Source organism: Gadus macrocephalus, chromosome 2 (assembly GCF_031168955.1).
Source record: "Gadus macrocephalus chromosome 2, ASM3116895v1".
Taxonomy (NCBI): Eukaryota; Metazoa; Chordata; class Actinopteri; order Gadiformes; family Gadidae; genus Gadus; species Gadus macrocephalus.
This window is the reverse complement of record NC_082383.1, coordinates 15,203,684-15,228,517: the sequence shown is the minus strand read 5'-3', so window position 1 is coordinate 15,228,517 and position 24,834 is coordinate 15,203,684. Positions and strand designations below refer to the sequence as shown.

General features: G+C 42.0%; 2 protein-coding genes and 1 long non-coding RNA gene across 4 annotated transcripts; all 3 read right to left on the bottom strand.

Moving 5' to 3' along the window:
• Positions 1-284: 284 nt before the first annotated feature.
• On the bottom strand, positions 285-4,141 carry LOC132472964 (uncharacterized). 2 transcript variants are annotated; one of them, XM_060072866.1, is made up of 2 exons: positions 1,146-4,141; positions 285-1,107 (listed from the first exon to the last, which is right to left on the bottom strand). In XM_060072866.1, exon 1 carries the CDS (start codon positions 3,988-3,990, stop codon positions 2,077-2,079), a length of 1,914 nt encoding a protein of 637 aa, XP_059928849.1. In that variant the 5' UTR covers positions 3,991-4,141; the 3' UTR covers positions 285-1,107; positions 1,146-2,076. The 2 variants fall into 2 exon arrangements, with proteins under 2 accessions (XP_059928849.1, XP_059928847.1); XM_060072864.1 differs by having other exon boundaries at positions 285-1,155; positions 1,496-4,141.
• A 6,131-nt stretch (positions 4,142-10,272) lies between these two features.
• Positions 10,273-17,031, bottom strand: ube2z (ubiquitin-conjugating enzyme E2Z). Its single transcript, XM_060073042.1, has 8 exons — positions 16,180-17,031; positions 15,753-15,825; positions 15,271-15,458; positions 14,609-14,720; positions 14,042-14,154; positions 13,480-13,570; positions 10,873-11,060; positions 10,273-10,761 (listed from the first exon to the last, which is right to left on the bottom strand). The coding sequence occupies exons 1-7, from the start codon at positions 16,581-16,583 to the stop codon at positions 10,881-10,883; spliced, it is 1,161 nt and encodes a 386-aa protein (XP_059929025.1). The 5' UTR covers positions 16,584-17,031; the 3' UTR covers positions 10,273-10,761; positions 10,873-10,880.
• Positions 17,032-19,878: 2,847 nt separating this feature from the next.
• On the bottom strand, positions 19,879-21,147 carry LOC132473296 (uncharacterized). The gene is made up of 2 exons (XR_009529307.1): positions 20,694-21,147; positions 19,879-20,558 (listed from the first exon to the last, which is right to left on the bottom strand). It is a non-coding gene; the product is annotated as an uncharacterized LOC132473296 (long non-coding RNA).
• Positions 21,148-24,834: the final 3,687 nt, after the last annotated feature.

The following is a 24,834-nucleotide window of genomic DNA, read 5'->3' as shown; positions in this document are numbered from 1 at the left end:
AGTGTTGCAGCAGCATTAGTGGCATTTGAAGGTAAACCCACTACTTCCGAATCCAATTTGACAACATAGCATGTATGACTCCTTCCCAGCAGATGTGGCGTCAATCCACCTATTGTCCTTAACTAGGGAGATGTGAAAGAAAACAAAAATCACAATATTAAAACTTGCATTTTCAATATTGGGCGACTCACTTCTGTCTTAACCGTTACTCAAAATCACAATTCTCTTCATAATCCTACCCGATTGCCCTTCACTATCTATTTAGATTGGACGACCTGATTAAACCTTTTATTCTACCTATTGCTTGCATTTAGTGTTTTCCATATTTTGATTCACTACTATACCAAACCCAAACCCTCTATGTTGTTCTTAACTAGTTTATTCAACACTGAATTGATACATTGTTTCTATTTACTAATTAACCATATTGTTTTATCTGAAGTTGCTTGGGTATCCCCTTGTGTACTCCATCACTCGGAGTAGGAGAGGATTCTCCCCTACCTCGGCAGCCCTGACACACACACGAGAACAGGCTCACACACGCATCCTTTCTTATTTTATTTTACTTATTTATTTTGAATGACATTTGTCATTGTGGATAACCTAAATTAGAAATTTGGATAATGTTTTATCATACTTATTTGGTCTAATTTTTAAGTATTGCCGATTGTTTTTTTCTAAATTATAAGATCACTTTTAATAAACTGTATTACTTATCATAATCTCGAAGGAAATATTTTATTTGTGTTGTTATCTTGGCACCTAGACCTCGTCAGGTCCAAGCACCAAAATAACATCCACCTATCCACGCAGAGTCCATGGGTTGGGTCAGCTCCTCTTTTGATGAGTCACTTTACCCTGGCGCCATTGAACCCATTGACTCCTGTGGAGTGTGGTGTGCAGAGAATTTTTAACGCTAATTGCTCATGTTTTGGATTCTAGATAATTATTCCTGAATCCTGTGATCACCATGTAACTTGCTCAGGGACATATCAACACTGAGCTAGGAGGAGCTGGGGATCGAACTAACAACCTTGCGGTTACAAGACACCCTCTACTTCCTGAGCTAAACCGACCCCCAGCCTCCTCTCCGCTGATTTATTACCTCTGGGTCGGACCGCATCCGCCCTTTTTGCTTTCTTTACATTCCTCTCCCTTCTCCAAACACCTTCTCCCTCTGATCCAACCCGTTGTCTCACCAGTGCTCTGTGTACCAAGATGTAACGATCTATACCACATGGTGTTCCGACGCGATGGAGAGTCTCCAAGACCCACAGAATCACCAATCCCAGCGGTGGTTCTAGGTTTTTTCTAAAACAGTGGACATGGGTTACATACAGGAACCAATTACAGAGTACATCCAAACGCACAAATAATCTATTAGGCACAATGCAAATTCAATCTCTTTCTCTCTGTTGTCTTTCTGTCCAGCCCCCACCTGCGGGTTTTTCCTTACTTACGTTCCTTCTCTCTAACTCTCTTTACCTCTCTTTACCTACTTCCTTTGCTTTCACAAATCTCCATAACCATTTTCACTTTCAGTAATCCTTTCCTTTCCTTTCTGGTTTATTCGTTTTTTGGACACTCTCCAAAACTAGATTTATTAATCTTAAAAAGGCCATCGAAAGATATGAATCTCCCCAAAGAAAATTCTAACCGGAAAGCCTTCTCCAATCTCATCGCCACTTCTCGTTGCCAATCCACACACTCTTCCTCTTCTCTGTCTCACTCTTCACAAATCACTTCATCTGACCCCTCTAACTAAACTCAATGCTAACTCTTTCTCACTCACTCACTCACATATACAACTTAAAATAAGAATTCACCGATTGTCATCCTTGGAGCTGTCATAGGTATTAACTGCGTGTGTTCCGAGAATCCTAAAGTTTTGGTGAATTTTCCTGCCATGGGGAGGTGAGAGGCATAATTTGGACCTACGCAAGTGTAAGTGGCTCCAGTGTGGGCCATCATTGGCGTGCCTCTATAATTTATCAGAACCTGCAGTATTGGTTCCTCATCAGCTTGTTTTGTGATTGCTACAAGCTGACCCTCCCCCTGTGGATTCTCTGGGCACCCCTAGTATCCCTGACCCATAAAGGGACCTGCCTGGTAGCTACCTCCTTGTTCCTGCCTTCCCTGATAGCTGTTACCCTGTCCTTGCTGGGATGGAAAAGGGTTAGTAAAACAATTTATCTTACTATGTCCTTCCTGGTTGCACCCATAACATATTAAAGGACCTCTGCGTTGTCCTTGGAATCCTTGCTGTTGATTATTTCTATTCTGTCCTTGGGACCCCTGTTGCTGATTATTTTTATTTGTGGGGTTCCCATAATTATGGATGTGTACATGTGTAACAGGTGGAGTAGGTGACAGTTGGCTCTGAGGCTGTTGTACTGGGAGAGAAAATTCCAATCGTGGATATTGGTTTTGAAGTGCGCCCTGCTGGGCGGCTTGCGGAATTACAGCAGCTGGTTCTAAAACACCTGCCTGTCTCTTCTTATCTCTTTCCTTCCTTGTGAGATCTTCCAGCTGAAGCTGATATAGCTTCCTCTGGACCTCTTTGCTTTGTTCCTGTATTCTTTGTTTATTCTGACGATATTCATCCACTGCATGAACTAAATGGTCATTAAAATCTCTATGAGATCCTGATGTAGACAGTCCAACCACATCCTTTAGCCTGGCTTTGATTTGGCTGGGAAGTGTCTCTATCACAGAGTTTCTAAACATGACAGAGAACACCGGATGGATCTCAGGATCCTCATCCGTCTCCATGCGCCATCTGTCTACTTGGGCCTGCAGGTAGGATGCAGGGTTCTCTGTGTCACCAATGGGGAGACCTCTCATGTTTTTAGGATCCATGCGGACCGGGAACTCCCTCCTGAGTGTGGCCCACAACGCCCCTCTGTAATGATCAAGTGTAGTCTCATCATACTTTCCATCCAGTATATTCAACCCTCCATTCCTCAGTACAAACTCCATCTTGGATAACCCCAATACTCTTGCCAACAGAGCTTTCAGGTCCCCTACTGCAGTTAGCTTTCCCACTGTGAGCTCCTCAAATGTTCTAATCCATATAGACGCCCCGTTAATTATGTTAGGGAGTTTAGAAATGACTCCCTCCAAGTCCTGTGAACCCCACGGTTGATAATGGACCTGTTGTCCTTTGACTAGAGTAGGATAATTTCCCGGAGAAGTTTCGGGTGCTTTTTCTTCTCTCTGTGATCTCCTTAGTTTCTCATCTAACTCGAGTGGTGTGGGGCTTAGTACTGATGTACTGCAGCCAGGCTCCTCTGCCCCTTGTATCCCACTAGACCTCTCCTTCTGTCTTTCGTTCCGCTTCTTTAATTTCCTCTTAGCATTCTTAGTAATGTGTTTTACATATGGTTGTAATGACCCTTCGCCTTCATGCTCAATGTCATCCTTCTCCTCTTCTTTATTCCTGTTTTCACTCTCACTAGAACAAATGTCAGCATTGTTACACTCTTCCCTTGCTTTCCTAATCCCCTCATAACAGTCCATGTGTATGGGTGCGCCCCTCCTCCCCTGTGTGCTACATTTATTATCTCCTTCATCTAGTGTGACTTCCCCTTTAGATTCTACGTTGTCTTTTAGCAATGGGTACAATGATGCTGGTTTGTACAGCGGTGGCTCAACCTTCAGAGGCAATGGTTGAGCCTTGTTGTTATTAGCTATTATTTCTCCCGCCACTCTCTGTAATGTTCGCCATCTCTCTCCTTCCTCTAGGAACAAAGCTAGTACTAACTTTTCCCTGTCCCTCTTTGCTGAGGCCGTTTTTCCACTTCTGTTATCTATGTAATTCCTTATCACTACCTCCATGTCCCTATACATTATTGGATCAAAAGTCCCTCCCATGGGCCATATAGTGCCTGATCCTTCTGTCCTTTCTTCCCATTTCTCAGAGATCTTTTTCATCTCACCTTTGAGCAATAGACGGTCTCTACTCAAAATCTCTACCGCTGTTGGTGCCATTTTTAATTATTACTTTATTTATCTATTCTGAAGTACACTATTTATTAATAAAATTTATTTGAGTTTATTCTACTAGTTATTTTCTATACTTTACTATCTCTAAGCTACAAATGTGAACTCTTCCCCGGCGCTCTTCTCCCTCCCGAAGATTGGAACGTGGCCCCAACCCTTCACTGTTATCTATTTTTAACCCTGCTCTGCAGGCTCCTGCTTCTCTGCTCGTCCCCGCTGTTTGCTCGTGCACATGCAGTTATAGTCAGCGCGTTAATGTTTAAGTCAAAGAAGATTTACACATTTATTCAGTACTTCAACAAATTAACTATTCTCTATCCGTATAATTTATTTATGATTATCAACTACTTCAAACAAATTAACTATTCTCTGTCCGCCTAATTTATTTATGACAGAATCAACAAAAAATAAACCGGGTCGTAAAAATCTCCTTAATCCTAACACGACTTAAATACAGACAATAAGCCGATTCATACAATTTCTTTATATTACATTGAAAAATGTCCGAATTGTTTGTAATTAATTACAAATAAAAGGTTGACCGAGCGTAGAAACTGGCCTTTTGGTTAACATGAACGGTCGGATGGATAATCAACCAACCAGAATTTCAAACAAGTACTTATCGCTTCGCAGTGCCAAGGTCAGAATTACAAATTAACTATTTCAGTTTATCCAAGAGCTGCATCTCAATCGGTCCACGATCAGCACATTAAACTCATTCAGATGGCACTCCAGACAACAAGCCTATTCTTCCAAAACAATGGCTGAATACATAAACACTCGACCAGATCAAAAACAGACAAGAAACTTCTCAAAATACCAACTCAAACGGTACCCCAACCAAGAACCTTATCTATTCAAAAGTGCGAGAAGTCTGCTTTCTTTAAAAAATGCCAAAATCGGAACTAGAAATTCACCATCAATTGGTGCAGGATTTACAGTTCAACCTCTCCAAGATTAGAATTGAAAATTCACCAGTCAGCATCCCAAGGAAACCTCTCTAAAATAAAAATGAATTCATCGACGGCAATGAATTCCAACCCAGCTCTTCTGGGATACTCTAAAACATCCAACAGGCACTTTTATTGACCTGCGGACCTGTACTGTCCTATTGGATCTTTCCCACTAATTCGATCCTCCAGAATACAGCCACAGGACTTTATAATAGGTCTATTTGACCAAAACCTCAAAACTCCAAATAACAACAACAACTCGTATCAAAATAGGGAGCCACAAAGCGTCTTGGTCATTTAGAACCACAGCGCCTAGGGCCTATGTGCGTGCACGTCAATCTCTCCCGGAGCCCCCGTATCTCTCACTCGCTCATTTATCTATAATTTTGGTTCGTTTGATCGAAGAGACACTTTACCTGCTGCTCGGCGTTCAGACGGGGCAAGAACAGATCAAACGACTCTATCCTATATATGGCAAGACAACTTACCCTTGAGCTCTGGTCGTATGATCCGTTCGCGTCCCGTCCTCTGGCCCGGCAGCTGGCGAGTCCCTATTTCCTCCTGGTCGCGACGCCAATTATGTCGGAGATTAAACCGAGATATAATACACTTAGACTAATTTAAGAGAGAGAGTGTAAAAGAAATAGAGGGGTCCGGAGCAAGAATTGACAAAAGACTTTATCGTGAAGAAAAACAACAACGATATCAAAATCCAAGACGCTTTACATGTTTTTTACCATTAGATATATAGGCCTAATAATAATCATAGTTTACCATAGAATATAATCATTAATTTCTACCACAATGGAAACCAGTTCTACTCCTCCATCTCCAACGAGGAAGGCGATGGAGTCACTGGAGGCTGTTTGGACAAGAAGACCGATCGCCATTTCCACTCATTGCCTAATTACCCACATTGCTACCTCGTCAGGGGGGTTGTCAACTTCTTCCTTGCTCATACCGATTCGGTGAAAAGGGTTTTATTTGACCCCAAGCTGAAGAGAGTGGGACATACAGGTAGGACACTTGTGCAGTATATGTCCTTCACACCGCTTTGCAAAGGCTTAGTGCTACCTTTTTTCTGAAGCTCCCAAAATGTATGGATTGCCATTTTGAAGACTTTGTTTGTGCCTATAACAGACACAGCGATAATTTGATAATTTATCAATGGAATCCAGCTTTACGGTACAGCCGCCGTCGGCTCTTCGGCCCATCCTTAACATTCCATCTTTGTTATGTCTATTCTCTATAGAATTCTTCATAGAAGGACTTGGCCAATTGATGGTTGCATGTAGCCATGTTTCCATTGGACATCAGATGAGTGTATAACCCCAAGTACCAAAAAATCTGATCCCCCACACATGAGGATGAGGAGGCAAAGAGCCGGCTGCACCACTACAAAAACTATTTCAAATGCATCTGCTTGGAATAAGAAAACAAAGAAAATTTTACATGGGGCAGACGCCGATAGATCCATCAGAAGAGAAAGTCCACATTTGGTATCAGGTCAACTTATGGCCATGAATTATCGCTCAAGCAAATAATACTGACCAGCTCCATCGGTTCTGCAGAATTCCTCCTCATCTTTGAAAACATCTTAAGACCCAACTCTTCCCAGAATCTCACCAATTGATTTTGGAACGAAGATATACTATCTCTAAAGACAAATATATATATATATATATATATATATATATATAATATATATAATTACAGGTTATGAAGCGCACTAAAGCCCCATGCCCAGGTTGCTGTGGTTGAGACAAATGTTTTAATTTCTTACACAGCTGTAGTTGGGGCACAGTTGTAGTTGATAACATCAGCAACCCAAGGCAATCAGATATATATTATCATTATTGACTAGTTTCATTGAGTGTAATTTGAATATTTTCAGCTTCAGAAAATATATCTGAAGCTATTCCATAACATTTTATTCCCTACAAGCCAATTTTTTCTAAAAGAATATGAACACAAATCCAATCACATATCCATAGTTCATCTGTTCTGAAGTCACACTCAACAGAAAATGGCAGGAAGACAGCATAATTGACAAGCCATTCTACTGAGTGATTTATTTTGGTAAAAACAAGTAGAACAAGCGTAGGAGGGAGCTTCCAAGAGTTATTGATTTTTTATTTTGTGGCAATATCCCTCTTTGGTGCTGGCTGGGCTGCAGTATAGAGCAGCAGAGGTCATCTTTCCAACAGGCATGGTTGTCATTTTCAAGCTAGGTGACCACTAGGTGGTGCTTCAGTCCGTCATTTTATTGTATCATTATTTTTTAAACCCATGTCTCAAAGATAATACAGTCGCTTTGGTACATTTCTCAGATCAGAATTGAAATTCTCAAAGCGACCTGTTCAACCTTCACATCATTGTGTCATTTGTGCACATCAAAAAAGCAGTTTCTCATTTCTTTGAACAAGTTGCAAATGCTTTGGTACATTCATGCAAATGATTATGTACAATTCTCTGCTCTTTCCTACATTATCAATTGCTTATGTCATTTTGATCAAAATGTATTATAATGGGTCTCTATTAAATAGTCTCACCCCCACAACATTTAGGCATCAGTTCATTGCATAAGTCTTTACATGCAAAATGGTTGAACAAGTTGTCATAATATGTCAAGCATATTTCCATACATTTCCATTCGACTTTTTTTTATAAATCTGTCCTGAAATTGCTACCAGGTGAATTTTTAAGGGAAATTTGTGAAGTGTTAGAATAACCAACGATCAACCAGTATACTGGAATAGCTCAAAGGTGCATCTCCTGAACCATGACTGGCAAGTATATATATAGCTGGAGCACAACACAATGTTACATTGTCTGAGAATTTGTGGCCCAACAGACAGGAACGTCAGGAGGTGTAGGATGACTGCACTGTAATTCCTACAGCAATGCATGTACAGTTTACCCTAAGGACATTTTCCTATGTTCACATTTCTAGCAATGACATTGTACTGTAATTTGTTGACAGACCAACAGTCAAAGCGTAAATGTGAATCTTGTCCAGTCTCTTGAAATCAATCTCCCACATAAGGTGTAACTTACAATTTACAATAATTGTCTTCAAAACTTTAGCCATGGTTTACAGAGCCCGACCGATATAGAATTTTTAAGGCCGATACCGATACGAATATTTTGTGATTTAAAAAACCGATATGCCGATATATCGGCCGATATATATATATATAAAAAGAAAAAATCCAGAAACGCGCAACAAAACAAACACATTTCCCTAACATTGGTTATTTGTAGTTATCCTTTAAATCCTTTTCACTCTCAGCTAAGACGTAACAACAGCAAAACTGGACATGGTAGTCATGAATTAAGTCATGCTTATCGACTTTAGAGAATTGATGGGATGTTCTTTTAATTGTTATTCAAGCAATGTATGTCTCGTGACATTTGCCAACTTACCATGAACACACTTGCACACATGAACAACACCGATGATCACCGTCAATCTCCGTCATTCACTCTGCCTAACTCTGGCTGAATCACCGGGTTCGGGCGTTAAAGCGCCCTCTGGTGGACAGATTATTTTTTTTTTTAATATATTCATTTATCGGCCATTATAAATGCCGATACCGAATAGTTTGAAAAATGCCTAATATCGGCCGATAATATCGGCCTGCCGATATATCGGTCGGGCTCTACATCAGACCATCCCTCCAGAGTACACTGTTATATTGACAACATGACTAAGCAATTTGACTGTCTTATCCATACAGAATAACACAAGGACTTGTCATTTTGATGGCACCGACATGTTTATTGACACAGATATTTACTTTTGAGACTTGCTTTTGCATGAAATCCATGGTGTTTTGCTAATTGTACGAATGTTTTGAGAAATGCACTTACTGCAAATTTCAATTCTGATCTGAGAAATGTACCAAAGCGACTGAAAAACTGTAATCATTCACATTGTGACATTTTCAATATGACGCAATTTAAAGTATTTCGATACACCAACAGTTTTTCTTTTGAGCCCGGCCTGCCAGTTAGACTTCAACGTGCCAGATATGTCAAACAATGTAGGTAGGGTGGCATTATTCCAGACCAGGGCTGAACACTCAACAGAGGAGGCGGAAGTCTTGTTTGGGAAGGCCAAGAACAATAGTTTCTACATTCTCTGCATTACGCAAATGCCTCTTCCCTGATGATATTATAGCCGTCAACCTCCTGCCACAGTTTCCCACTGTCCCTCATCACTGCATAGGACATATTAAACCTGCACACGGGCCTTTTAACAACAAGAATACAACCCATGGGATGAGCAGCAGATTATATTACACAATCACAAGTGTTCAGGTTTTGGGAGAAAAAAAGAAAAGGAAAGAACACGGTATTACCGTAACCTATTAGGTCCAATCTTTTGCTGAATGGGCTAAGTAAAGAAAACTATTGATTGGGGAACAATCACTGTAGCAAGTAATTAGGCTTGGGAGGCATCTATTTTTCCCCAACTACCTGTAATTTCAACGGGGCACACGGTATATGTTATTTGTTTAAAAATAAATAGAATAAAAAAAACTAAAGATGAGCTGCTGGTGATAGAAGTCATTGTAGCAAGTATGACATTGTCTAGCTACAATGCTGTGTGTCTAATATGAAACTTGTCAACTTCGACAAGTCCTGCTCTGTTTAATATACGCATGGCCTATTGAATAATGAATAGATACGACGTATGAGCCCTTCTTGCATAGATTCGGTTCAAATCTCAACAAGGAGGACCTACTGGTGCACTCATCTTTCTTTTAAAAGTGAGCGATGGATTCCACCGATGTACACATATGGAGAGTAAGTTTAACCTGTATTATATACAGCCCATGTGCTTTACACCCACAACGGAGCACCACCGGCAAGTTTTTTTAACCTTTTTTTCCGCTGTTGAAGAGCAGCAGACTTCTAAAACAGTGAGACGTAGCTGGGTTATTTTAGTTAGGCTATTGTTTAGGGCAGGGTACTTTGCAACTCGCCTCCTGTGTAGAATATTGACCAAATGATGGCTCTAAAGAGTAGCGCTGCTGCCCGCCCAATCTCCTGGGCAAATATACAGCGCTAGAAACAAAGGACTGCTACCGGTGATCGCCTCTTTAGATCCCCGATCCGGATCCCTGTAATTCGGAGCGTCAACATCTGTTGAATATCCAATATCTTTCAACTTAAAAATGATATACTTTCAAACTTGAGATGTGTGATTGTTTTAATACAACACCACAGCTATAAATGTATCTTTTAGTTTTGATGTCAGGACGTTCCAGGTGGGAAGGTCATTATTGAAAAACGTGTGAAATGCGAGGAATTACGCAACTGCAAAGACTTTATTTTTTAACTATTTCATTATATATCCATGTTGCCAAAATACACAACTCAATAAAAAATATATTCATAAGATGTCGGAAAAAAGAAGGGTTTGAATTTCTTTAACGGTATTTCTTCTAAATACCCTGGTATACCTAATACCACCCAAGCCTACTAGAGATATCATTGAACAACCCTGCACCTTTTGAACAGAGTTTTATTCCAGAATACAATAGTGTACCTGCAAAATCGAAAGGGGAGAGGGTACCCTTCAACGTTACTGGTAGAGAATTACAACTTACCAGATGAACATAGAATTTAACAGCAATTAGCTAGCAGCTGATACCATTTTCCACAAATAGTCAATTTCTAACAGACCATGCTCTTTGCGCCATCACATCACGCGGATGGTGTGCTTAGCTGATCTTGCATTTCCATGGCTCCCGTTCTTTGATGTACCCGAAAACGTTGGCGGACATTTTGTTTTCCACTGTACAAAAACAACAAGAATAAAAAAAATCAACACAAGCAAAACTTTACGTCATACAGCATACAATCAAAGTTTTTTTGTTGACTATTTCTAGTAGAATAAGGTGGTCACCTGGTCGGTCAAGGCTGAGAGCTGCCCTGGCTGTCGGGGTCCGTCTCGGAGGAGCTGCTGTTTGAGTCTGAGTCCCCGTTGTGCTCATCCTCCGCAGGGGTCTTCTCGCGGATCCTGAGGTGTGTGGCGCCGAGGCGAGTGAGCAGGCCCTGGTAGTCGAACCGCCCGCGCTTCTCTCCGAACGGGTCCTTTGGGAGGGGATTACACGGGTCGACGGGATATGACCGCAGACTATGGTTGTTTCGGTGTACCGGTACCGAAAAACACTTCGGTTCTCATGTTTTACCAGGAAAACCTTTGTCTTTTTCCACATATTAAAAGATAGACATATTATCTTCATTTTAGCATTATTAAGAGATGGATGTAATAACCTAATGAATAAAGACTGAAGTAAAAGTATAGTGTGGTTGTTAGGATACCCACACTTTTATTACCGCTTAAAATGCCTACAATTAGAACAAAGTGCACCACATCAGGTGCAAATGATGAGAACATCGATAGAGAGGATTTAGAGGAGCCCATCTTATTTAAACCGAGTAATTTAGTTAGGTTTGCGCTTGAATGTTGAAGGGAGTGGTATCACTATGGTGGATCAAAAGAGCTCTGGGGGCTTTAGGAAGAAGAGGCTATTTTTAGAAAGAGACTACACAAGTCTGATTTGCATAGAAGGTGTGCTAGGAAGAAACCCTTGCCGTCATCAATGCAAAACTAAATTTTGCCCGAGAGCAAGAACCTCATACCAACTGAAGCATGTGGGTGGAAATGTCATGTCATTGGGGATGATTTGCTGCAGCAGTTTCTGGCCAGCTCACCATCATAGAATCCACCATAAATTGTTTATTGTAACAGAGGGTGCTTGAGGAAAATGTGAGACGATATGTCAGAAAATTGACCATGCAACATGACAATGATCCAAAACATCAGTAAATCCACGAGAAAATGTCTATAAGGAAGAAGTTGAGAGTTCTGGAATGGCCATGTCAAAGCCAGGATATTAATCCAGTTGAGATGCTGTGGACTAATATGAAGGCTTGGGCAGTATTACAGTATACCAAGGTATTTAGAAATACCGAAGGTATTAAGTACGTCAAAAATAGAACACTCAACTTTTTTCCGACATCTTATGAAAAGGTTTCTTATTATGTTGATATGTGTTTTGAAGCAGGCTATATAATTAAAAGTAGTCCAAAATAAAGTCTTCGCCATTGCATTGTGGGTGATCCTGAAATAGGTTTGTTCCAACATCAAGTTTGTAATTGTGAAAGATATTGGCAGATATTGACGCTTCAAATTGCTGCAATTTGACCCGGGGAACTAAAGAGCCGATCACCGGTAGGAGTCCTGAGTGTCTAGTGATATATATTTGCCAGGGAGACGGGTCGGGCAGCAGCACTATATAGAGCAGTGGTTCTCAACCTTTTTTGAGCAAACGCCCCCCTGACCTTAACCTGATCCTCTGGCACCCCCACCCCCCCTTCCAGTAAAAATAAATAAATAAACTAACAACCCCACTCACACTCGTGTTATATTGCTCAAGGTGTCATTGCATCGTTTTCATTGATTTTGCGGTAGTCACTAATAGCAATGAATGCCCTCCGAGTCGGTTTTGGTGGAAAAAATATAAATAAATATTCATGACATGCAAATGTCTCACCTCTGATTGGCTAACAGCACTGGCCATCACTGTAATAAACCCAACTCCCGCGACTCCCCGTGCCCCGTGAATGAATGAATGGCCCTGGAACTGTGGGCACTTTGACAGCAGCCCGGGCAACGCGGGCACTGCAGCCCTGGAACCACGGCACCGCACGCAGAGGCCTAATTAGGACTATATATTTTGCATTTGAAATGCAACTGTCTTTTCGTGGAGACTACGCTCAGAGCAGCTGGAACTTAACAACAGCAAGAAGAAGGAGGAAAACGGCTATGAAACAAATTTGTTGTTTTTTTTGCCATCGCCCATGTTTGATTGTTGGTTATTGAATTGTCAACCCGCGAACGTGGGTCATGTTTATCAGCGATAGAGATCATGACGATAGCTGATGTAACGGGAGTCCGGGCATGTGCAGGACCGAACCGCGCTGTATGACCACGGTTACACTGCACATAGACAGTAAAAAGTAGCTGAGACGGTAGAGGGGTAAGAAACCAATAAATGAAAATAGGCTATTTATTTCAGTTAGCCTATTTTTTCACCAAAAAAAGTTGAAAACCATGAAAGTTCATTCACGTTCCCAGCGCCCCCCCTAGGTTGTGCGAACGCCCCCTCAAACATCACACATCTGCAAGAATTCTGCATGGAGGAGTGGGATAATCTTTCTCCCAACCAATGTCAGACTTGTAGACCGGTACAGGAAACATCTAATTAAGGTCATTTCAGCCAAATGGAGCAATTGCAGCTACTTGGGGATAGGGTGTCCTTTAACTTTTTCCTCAGCAGAAATTTGCATTTTTGTTAAATAAATGATATCCACTTAGAATCATTGTTTTTTTGCTCCATTACATCATTGCATCTCAATATATTGTTTGAAAGAAGATAATATTATTGTCCATATCTCTTAAAAAATATCTTTCTCACATAACCGGAGAAGTACTGGTGTTTCTGACCTGCATGTTTTGCCCCTGTAGGTGGAGTCTCTCCTTGCAGACTCCTTCATAGAAGTCATAGTACTCCAGGAAAGACTTCTCCATCACACCCCTAAAGATGAAATTCACATAAACGTACAGGTATCACTGAATATCGCATGGGCAATTTCCACAGAAGTCAACACCTGGACATCTAAGATGGCCAATTATAACCAGTGATCCAGTGAGCGAAAAAAAAAACGTGGACTCAAAAAAGACTTGATGCTCTCTGAGCCAAAAAAAACACTTTTTGTGGAGCATCATGTTCTCAGCATGTTAGATGGCCTTGTTGTTTATCCTTGCTACAAATCTAGAAATAGGGTTTGCACGATAGTCAAGTAGAAATGGGCTGTGTCTTTAAATGTGCCAGTGGACATTGAGTGCATTTATATCATTGCAAAGAGGTTTGTTATGTATGTAATTATATAACATAATTAAAAAAATAATTACTTGGGCAAGGAGAAAATAAATGCGAAGAAGAGGAAAACCACAAAAGAAAAACAATAGGCAAAGGGAGTGATAGCATAAATGTTTCAGGTCTCACCACAGAGCTTCTGGACAAGGTATTTTTCCATCTAGCATATCACAGACGGCCACCCTCATGTTCTCATGTCGGATACACTCGTTGTAGTTCTTACGGTCTCCTGGGTGTCGCTCCTGAGACAGACAGAGACCGACACACAGGGTGCAACCAGACATAAAAAAAGACAATGAGTTTATTCATGCATAAGACTTGCAATAACAGAGGCTACCCGCCTAAATAGATGCACTATTTGCTCATATCCGCCATGAGCAGAAAGAGACCATCCTCATCCCACAAGTTCAATTCTCAGTTTCTTGCCGAAGAACGGTCCCCTTTCGGTCCCCTACAGCGTGTTTGAACCACTTTGGATAACCAAAATAGGGGACGGACCAATGACCGCAAGGAGGAGGGAGTTTAAGTAAATGACAAAGCCAGGAGTGCCGCAGAATTTTAACAACAATGGGAACAATTGGAAACCTTATTTACCAATGTCCATGTAAAGATCAATGTTAGCGGCCACAACCGGAGCTTTCCATGTTAAGAATCCCAGAAACATGATACGTGTGATGGTTGTGAACCCAGCCATACCTGTTCAAAGCCAGGCTCGTTGTGGTAGGGGTTCTCCGTCATCAGAGACTGAATGGAGATGAGGACGGACGAAATACTCTGGGCTGGGCTCCAAGCGGGGCCTGTCCATGTCCTGTTTGGATACAACACACAAGGAACACGCATTGGTAATGTTTCGGATAAACGGACCACAATAATAATGTGAAGTCTCTTTATTCAACCCAAAGCTTTATTTCTGCTTTGTGCTACCATGCTATTTTAGCCCAATGATCTTTTTGCTTGTTGTCCGTCATAAGTTAACATAAATGACATCTCCAATAAGTTAAAACATCTCCATCCAAGTTTATTAAAACAGGCAGAGGAAGCCTATTGCGAGGTTAATAACGTTGCACTTCATGGTTTTGTAGATACAATTCAATTGAAGTGTTTGCTATGATGGACTGCAGTTGAAATATAGCCCAAATCATTTGACATTTAAAATGGATTGACTGAACATAATTCACTAAAATCCCATTAAGTAACAAGAAGAAAGATAGTCTGCATAAGTCTGAATAATGCTCTTATTCAATATTTAGCCAAACTTCAATATGTGACCAGAGGTTTATGTAGAAACTGCTCCATTTCTGCAACTGATAAGATTGAACACTATCAAGAGGCAAAAATGTATGCATTTTCTAACTTACCCCAGGATACTGAGACAGACTTTGCCATTTCGGTAGAAGTTGGGGTTGAACCGGACCGTGTTGTGGCCGGTGGTGATGAGCTTGACTCGAGGTGGGTGGATGGGGTAGTCGGGAGGGCATCGAAACAGGAAGAGGAAGAAGCCGCCTTCATATGGTGTGTCAAACGGCCCGGTGATCAGAGCGTGGATCTGGTTGGAATATTGTGAAGCATTTGATAATTCAAGAAACTTTGAAAAATAAGGAATGCAAGACAGTGCACAGGCTAGGGCATTTGACTCAAAAAAGGGATATGGGTGCCATCTCCAATGCCTGCCTATAGGCATCCATGACCAAGATGCCCAAGTCCGACCTGCGCATTAACGACATGCATCAACGAAAGGATTTGGATAAAAGCATCTAGTAAATAACTAATATTCTTAAAATAGAGATAAACGTCATGAGTATCCGTGTTGGGAATTCGTTTACAGTCGATGTAACAATACCTTAGTCATATCTTGAGGATCAGGAACAACAAACATTCCCGGAGGGGGTTCCTTATAGATTGACATGATATCCCTGAGAGGGGGGGGGGGGGGGGGGAAAGAAAGAAAGAAAGAAAGAAAGAAAGAAAGAAAGAAAGAAAGAAAGAAAGAAAGAAAGAAAGAAAGAAAGAAAGAAAGAAAGAAAGAAAGAAAGAAAGAAAGAAAGAAAGAAAGAAAGAAAGAAAGAAAGAAAGAAAGAAAGAAAGAGAGAGAGAGAGAGAGAGAGAGAAGCACATCAGAAGTAAACGAACAGTCAAACCCCACTCTTAATTACGTTGAAATAAGAAGGGCATAGTTACAAGATGGGCGAGTTTAACACTTCAAACGTTACTTTCGCTTCTCGGCTTGTTCTGAAGACTATTATTTACGATTATAACGTATTGTTTACCTCTTGATTCTCAGAATGCACTGCACTGACGCCTTTTCGTTGTCCCAGTCGGTACTTAGGGTCGGGTCCCAAGAGGTTGCATGCATTTGGGTCAGGAGGCCAGCTCCAGCAACCCCAGCAACGCTACCGAGCCCCAGCCCAACGCCGTGGAGAGGTGATGTAGCGTGAGCGTTGGGAGACAGGGCGACAAGGTGGGATCCGGGGTTTGGGTTTCCAAACGTGCCAGGAGTTGCATTGACTGCGGCGATGCCACTCTGCGTTGCAACAGTGTGGGGAGGGTAAGACAAGCTGGGGCTTGAGTTTGTTGCGCCATTTGTCGAGTGTCCCACAGGAAAAGAGCTGGCAAGAGATGGTATCAGACCAAGGGCACCAACGTCCGACTCGTCCCCAATGCTGTCCGCCATCGTTAAGCTAGCGAGCTACCAAAAACGCCCCGTCTGAAAACGTTGGCTAATTTACAAAGCAAAATGCATCCGGCATTGACAGCTTCGTGTAAATGTGTTTTGTTCTCAGGCGGAATCACAATATAAGGGGACGATAAGAGAACGGCGATACCAAAAGCAAAACACAGGGCATTTCTGTCCAGGACATTATGGCTAGTTTAGCTACTATATCATCCTCGTATTCCCGTACCGACCAAAAAGTATGTATTTGTACGCACAAACAAGGGTCCACCGCGCTGTAGCTTACAAATCACCTCCCATTAAAGCGTGATTTAGGTTGGTCAATCTTTGACAGATCCACTCGACACAAAACGGTAATCGCAACTTTAGGAACTGATTAGTTATTGTGCAGGGCTCTTTTCCCACCAGCACTTCCTGCTTGAGTCTTAAAATATATACAGACTGCCTCCATGTGGTAATTTAGTGCTATACCAGGGTTAATAAAAATAAACTGAGTCTAATTTCACCGTGTCAAGAGAAACACAATTTGTTATAACCCATCTTACCATTTGAAAAATATTGGATATTTATTGTAATTGATAGTATATAGTCGTGTACAGCTCCTAATATAAAAAAGGCCATATCACCCACCTGCCTTGCAAACATTAACTTGCGTGCTCCATGAATTCTTTATAAACACGCAAAATAAAGATTCTATGAAGACATGGAGTAAATGGCAGGCATGCAAACTGGCTCGGGGTGAGAGGTGAGAATGATGCGTGAGCTGAGAAAAACACAGACCCACTATAGGGTTCCAGGTTTATACTCCGGGGAGTTTTCTTTTACATTTTTTATTACTTTTGTAATGTATTAGGGTTAGTCACAAGCTAAAAAAAAAATACAGGACTGCGCACAATTACGAACAAAGCATTAATTTATTATGTGCAAGGGCAGCCCCAATAGGTACATAACTTATAACAAAATTAAGAAAGAATATTGAGAAGAATAAAAAGAGGTGGGAGGACAGGGCAATAGGAGTATGCCATTATTTATTTTTCTTCTTGGCCTGGACCAATGTCTCAAGGGCCCGCTTTCGCTGTTTTGCAGCATGCAAAACAGCAACTTCTCTCGGCTATATCGACTAGTATGTATCAACACAACTGGTGACCCGCTGAAAAATTCTCTTTTGGCGCGTTTCCACCGGAGGGTGCGTTCGGTTCGGTTCGCAAAGTTGCGGTACGGTTCGCGTTTCCACCGCCAAAAGTGGGCGTGACATGGGGATAAAAACAAGCCGCGAGGTATTGTTCTGAGGCCTGTTTCAGGTAGCTGGTTTAACATACTCTGAGTTTAATCCTGCGCTCTGAGTTGGTTGACTCAGAGTTCAGGGTTGAAAAGAAACTCTGTGTTTTCGGTTTCAGAACAGGTGATCAGCGTTGGGTTAATCAACTCTGAGTATGTTCACTCTGGGTTGAGGGCGTGCCTGTTGACTCTAAAGAGCCATCATCAATGGATCTCTGATAACATGATCAAACATGGACCAAAAGCGTAGATCCACTTACTTTCTCCCACGGAATTGAAAATTCTAATGAACGCGTATGCCGAGCAGTTACCCAGAGAGAGCTTGGCCTGAAATAGCTGAACAAGTCAATGCGTGAGTAAAATAAATAAGTAAAAAAAAAAAAAGAGGAAAGTTTAATATCTTCCACTTATTCAATGTGTGTGTGTGTGTGTGTGTGTGTGTGTGTGTGTGTGTGTGTGTGTGTGTGTGTCAATTTACACAACCCCGAGTTGCCCCAAGAGGACTTGGCAGCAAAAAAATATAGTTCAAACAGGTAAACTAATGTTGAATTGAAATCAAATCAATTGTGCGGTTTTGCCTGCTGTACTTAATTTAACAGCTATATTCAACATGTGATGGGCCTATATTTAAGCAGTAAATGTAAGTAGTACATTTCCCAGCCACCCCCAACACTGCCTATATATATATATATATATATATATATATATATATATTGTCTTCAAAATAGCGCTTACTGAATATTAGGGTAACATTTTCCTCCATGTTAGCAAATCGAAAAAAAAGCAGAGGACACCTCTGCAGCCCTCACAGAGGCTGAGGAGATGGCCCTCAGACAACAGAGTATGCGTCCTGTGGCTGAGCGCATCCCTGGGGAGAGCTCCTCTGATCTCCTCCCCCCCCCCTCCCCCCCCCCCCCCAGGATAGAAGTGCCTTTATAAGAGGTTGGTTATTCAAAATAATTAAATATGTACACGCAACCCAGCATGTTGCAAATTGGATGGGGCAATATTCTGCGCTCAAGTAATAATTTCACTGTCTAATCATCTTCTTCCATGGCGTCATCGCCCTACTTGAACCAGATGCCCTCACCAACCTCCATGCAATTGTAACAATTCAAAACATGCAAAAGGATGCTTTGGAGATCCAAATTTTGGAACATAAGTTAAAGGTGAGTGAGGTGCAAACTGGGATACTGTTCCCTGCTCTAAAAACATACCCGATATGAATGACTTTTTTTGTGCTTTCAGGAAATAAAGAAATCCTCATAAAAAGTAGATTGTATTTATTAGAACACGGGCTGTGGTGGGAAAAGTTATTTTGTTGAACAGTTTACTCAAAGGGTTTTACTTCAGTGAACAATGCAGACGATTATGCGGAGCATGTGCATGTAGAGAAGAACAGCTTAAAAGCAGTACCAGGGTCTTTTCTGCCTTGCATTCTTAAAATTAGTTTCTTGACTTGCAGCAGTTATAGGTCCGTGGTTAGTCAGCTACTCTGATCATGGGAAAGCCACAACGTTAAAGTGAATGTAGTAGGCCTACAGAGCGGGCGGGAAGCACGGGGCGGATCATTCTGCACATGCGTTAATTGCGTAAAAAAAAAAAACTTAAACTTAAAGCATGCCCCCGGTGCGTTTGACAGTTAACATGGGGACTGAGAAGGTGGACTAAATAAATGATAGATTGCGCTAAAAAACGATAGCGCTCGTGAAGAAAATTATCAGGAAAAGAAAGTATATCCAACCGGGTTCTTAATAATCGTTCCTCACGGAGATTCCTTCTGAGGATCGCAGCCTCTACATCCACAGGCTCTCGTAGAAAAGGACATGCCATTTCTAACACTTCCTTCTGTCGGAGAGCTGCCTTCAGCCTTATAGACAACAAACTCAGAGTAGGTCTAACCACCTCCCGAGCAGAGGGGTGTTCCACGAACGGAGGTTTAACAAACACTGAGTTAACGCTGAACTCTAGGTTGATTGACCCTGTGCCGACCAACCCAGAGTTTTCGGTTCCACAGCAGCGGTTATGCATTAGTTCAATCAACTCGGGGTTGGTTAACACAGGGTTGTGCGCGTCCACGCCAAACTTATAAAGACGTGATGTATGGATCATGGAAACCCTGATCGATATGGCGAAACGGGCCGCTTATTTCAATGAAATGGAACTCCAGGTTCTCCTGGAGAGCTATGACGAGGAGAAGGACATTATCACAAGAAAAGGGAACGCTAAAACCTCTGGAACCCGGAGAACCAAAGCCTGGCAGCGGATCGCTGACCGCGTAAATGCGTTAGTTACACGTCAAAAGCATGATCCTTAATATTTGAGCCATGAATATATAAATATCCCAGTTAAGCATTCTTAAAGATCCTACCACATAACCCCTTTCTTCTAAAACAATATGTACTCCGATTGCTTCCAAGCGGTCAGAGGATCAAGTATAAAAATGAAGTAGGCCTATAAAAAACATACAAACTGGTAAGCTTTTCCCACCATCGTATTGGTATAAATTTAAATAAGCCATTTTTTTAAGCCAATCGTGAAAAGGCCGACAGTTGGCAGACTGGATCCGGCCCTCAAATTGTCTTGACCCCGGTGGAGGAGCTGTTGATAAACATAAATTCAGGGCGCCCTGGCATGGAGGGGGTAGCCTACCTGGAGGTACCTACCACCTCAGAGAGTCATGGGCCATACCCCACACTGGTTGAATGTAGGTTTTTGTGTTTTCTTGTATTTTCGATTTTTTTTGCCTTCGAAGTAACACATGCAAACCGTGTGCTTGCCACAGCGCATACTATTCCAAATGTTTCTTTTTTAGGTAACTGGGTAGAAAACCTAAAAGTGACAATTCATCAACTTCACAGATCAAGATGGATCAGTGCTTGTAATGAAGCCGCCGGCTACGATCGAACATTCTCCAGTGGATGCAAGTCCGTTAGGACTATTTTATACTTTATGTTGTAAATGCCTCTCGGCATAGTACTCAGACAATATTGCTCTTTGTATGATAGGAGGCCGATACAAATCTTGGATGGGTCATCTGAAACGACTGTGATGTGCTCAGCATCTCCAGCATTAGGCCTATAGCCTAGATAAAACTACCATTTGAAAAAAACGGAGGGCTACGCAAATAGTCTGGAGTGAACTGAGGCCAGGTCCTCGATTGGTAGTGTTGGCTATGCAAGGCTATTTAAATATATTAAAGATTTGCGCGAGAATCTATATCTCTCCACTCCAGCAAAAAGTCATCCAATATGCCAAGATGTCGAGCCGTGGTCTTATCAATCGCTCCCGGTGGATTGCGCTCTGATATCAGCAGTTCTCTCATCAAAAGGGCATGCCATTGTGAACACATGAAATCTGCGGTGAACGCCGGTTGAAATACCCAAAACCGGGTTATGTTTCAAACTTAACCTGCGCAAAACCTGGGGGGTATACCACGAACCTCGCTGAACATACCCAGCCTTTCTTGGGAAAACCTGGCTCGACAGAGCCGCAACTCGCAATCAGAGTTAAATGGTACCATGAAGCTCACTTTAGATTCAATTAGTTGAACCAGGTTTTCCGCTTTAGGTTCAGTGCGCGTTCACGTGAAAGGGGTGTTTTTTGCGTCATTTTTCTCACCTTTACGATAGACCAAGCAGTCTATATGCGTATAAGTGAAAAGATTCTGCATATTGTCTATAAAATAACTATGCCAAATGCAGAATTGTTTGCCATTAATCCAAATAGAGTGATGATTTAAAAATGCATAAGCAACGTCCATCCTGCCTTATTCTATCATTTAGGGAATTCACTTTAAAAACACCCTATGTAAGAAATGTATGGCATGTTATCAACCGCTCAGAGGTAGCGGCTGTAGCGTAGTGGATTAGTATAAGACCCGAACGCCAGCGACCGGGGATCAAATTCGCCGGTCTATCATCATGCATTTTACCCCCATAGATGTGGTGCCAGCACGGCCTTGAAAATATGGGTTCAAGTTCGAAATAAGCACAAAAATATAATTCCATAAGCTTTAGTGAATAAGTATTCCATATGCATGAGAATTGGGACTTTTTAAGCTTCACATAAACCTCCACTCTAGCGCTACCTCCACTCTAGCACTCTGTCACAGAGACACAATGCGCAACAGTAAGCATTGTCTACATAAGGTCCAAAGGACGATCAAATAACGAACACCCTCTGATGAGAATCTGTATCTCTCATGAAGAACCCCAATTTCGTTGTTTGCACAATGACAATAAAGTCTGAAATCTGAATATCGTCAGACAATGCCAGGGATCGGTTCTGTCCCGTAAAACCCTCTGTCTCCGGAGAGACGCCTGTACGAGAAGTGCGCCGAGGTCCACGGGAACACCCACAAATGGTGACGCTGTCACGTTAAAATTGTACCGGGGGCGAAAATTGTACCGGCCTACGTCATCGTTTGTTTACATCCTGACAACCTGCCCGGCAACAGACTACGCGATGCAGAAAACATGTTTCCAAACGACGAAATAACATAATACAGATAGCGGATCGCTATCTGTATTATGATAGATAGCGATAACAATTGTTTTTACTTTATATTTGTATTGTATTTAATTGTTTAATCGAAACAATAAAAAAAATTGCCCGCGAAACGGCCGAACGCGTCAAATGACAAATGTTTTGCCCGCGAAACGGGCGAACGCGTCAAATGACGTAGGAAGGTTCTTGAAACATAATACAGATAACGGATCGCTAGATAACACTTGTTTTTACTTTATTTACTAGCTAAATTCGATTAAACAATTCAATACAATACAAATATAAAGTAAAAACAAGTGTTATCTAGCGATCCGTTATCTGTATTATGTTTCAAGAACCTTCCTACGTCATTTGACGCGATCGCCCGTTTCGCGGGCAAAACATTTGTCATTTGACGCGTTCGGCCGTTTCGCGGGCAATTTTTTTTATTGTTTTGATTAAACAATTAAATACAATACAAATATAAAGTAAAAACAATTGTTATCGCTATCTATCATAATACAGATAGCGATCCGCTATCTGTATTATGTTATTTCGTCGTTTGGAAACATGTTTTCTGCATCGCGTAGTCTGTTGCCGGGCAGGTTGTCAGGATGTAAACAAACGATGACGTAGGCCGGTACAATTTTCGCCCCCGGTACAATTTTAACGTGACGCCATTGTCAGAGGAGGGGCTAGGAAGCTGCGCACGCCGATTTAAGTAGCCGATCTCCGGCTAGACTAAGCCGAAAAACTGCTCCCGACCAGGTTTGGTTGCGAGCATAAGTCACCATGGTGATACAGCGACGCGAAAAGAGATCGACTTTCGTGGTACAACTAACCCAGGCTTGGAGCTCAACATACCTCGCTAACCCTCTAAGCGAGCTTCGTGGTACAGGGCCCTGGTCCGACCAGGTTTGATTCAGAGCATATGTTGCTATAGCAACTAACATACCGTGATCCTTTTGGAACGGAAAACCTAGGGTTACAGCAAACCCTGGGTTAACTTACCCGGTTATGTGATAAAACCGGCTTTGTGGAACACCCCACTGGTTAGGTCCACGGCGTATGTTGCCGCAGCAACTTAACTCTCGGTTGCGCTGAACCTGCTACCTGAAACGGAAAACCCAGAGTTTCCACTAACTCGGAGCGAACCAACTCGGGGTTGCCTCAAAACCAGCTACCTGAAACAGGCCTCTGGACAATGGACATGTCGCGTAAAACGTTAGCTTGGGCGAACAAGGAGGTGGAGCATGGACCTATTAAAGACAATACTTTATTAAAGCATGCAATTGTGATGTAGAACAAAATAAAAAGAAAACAAAGTGCTTGCATGATATTGAAGCCTACAGCGATCGTTAGTTAACTTGTGTGGTGGTGCTGTCACGTTAAAATTGTACCGGGGGCGAAAATTGTACCGGCCTACGTCATCGTTTGTTTACATCCTGACAACCTGCCCGGCAACAGACGACACGATGCAGAAAACATGTTTCCAAACGACGAAATAACATAATACAGATAGCGGATCGCTATCTGTATTATGATAGATGGCGATAACACTTGTTTTTACTTTATATTTGTATTGTATTTAATCGTTTAATCGAAACAATAAAAAAATTTGCCCGCGAAACGGGCGATCGCGTCAAATGACAAATGTTTTGCCCGCAAAACGGGCGATCGCGTCAAATGACGTAGGAGGGTTCTTGAAACATAATACAGATAACGGATCGCTAGATAACACTTGTTTTTACTTTATATTTGTATTGTATTGAATTGTTTAATCGAATTTAGCTAGTAAACTGAGTGTTTTAAGCAGGTTTCATAGTCTAGAATGTTCAAGAACCTTCCTACGTGATTTGACGCGTCATTTGACGCGATCGCCCGTGTTGCGGGCAATTTTTTTTATCGTTTCGATTAAACAATTAAATACAATACAAATATAAAGTAAAAATAAGTGTTATCGCTATCTATCATAATACAGATAGCGATCCGCTATCTGTATTATGTTATTTCGTCGTTTGGAAACATGTTTTCTGCATCGCGTCGTCTGTTGCCGGGCAGGTTGTCAGGATGTAAACAAACGATGACGTAGGCCGGTACAATTTTCGCCCCCGGTACAATTTTAACGTGACAGCTCCGATGGGCTCACGCTTGGCCGTTTCAGATGGTAGCCGACTTTCCGCTCGCGCTGTCGGCTGGCCGCGCGGCTTCACGAGCGCGCGCATGTGTTCGACGAGCACGTAAGCGACAGTTCCACGGGAGTGCGCCCACTTGTCGTGCCGCCTGACAGAATGCTGCGTCTTCTCTGTCCGCTCGCCTCTCCATTGAGAATGTATTAGCAGGCACTACAAGGACTCCATGGCTGGCCATCAGACCACCGCCCCCCCCCCCCAAATGTTTTCTCAACGGATCTCCACGAATCGCAAAAGTGGTAAATTTTGTCTTCAAAACAGCGAATTTCGCCGAAAGGTGACTAGTTTACATG

Bases quoted from the DNA above. Each gene is read 5' to 3' on its own strand.
- LOC132472964 (XM_060072866.1), bottom strand. From the start codon at position 3,990: ATGGCACCAACAGCGGTAGAGATTTTGAGTAGAGACCGTCTATTGCTC.
- ube2z (XM_060073042.1), bottom strand. From the start codon at position 16,583: ATGGCGGACAGCATTGGGGACGAGTCGGACGTTGGTGCCCTTGGTCTG. The intron at 15,826-16,179 runs GTAAACAATACG...CCCCCCTCTCAG, and splicing joins TGCATTCTGAGAATCAAGAG to GGATATCATGTCAATCTATA. The intron at 14,155-14,608 runs GTATGGCTGGGT...TGTCTGTCTCAG, and splicing joins ACGAGCCTGGCTTTGAACAG to GAGCGACACCCAGGAGACCG.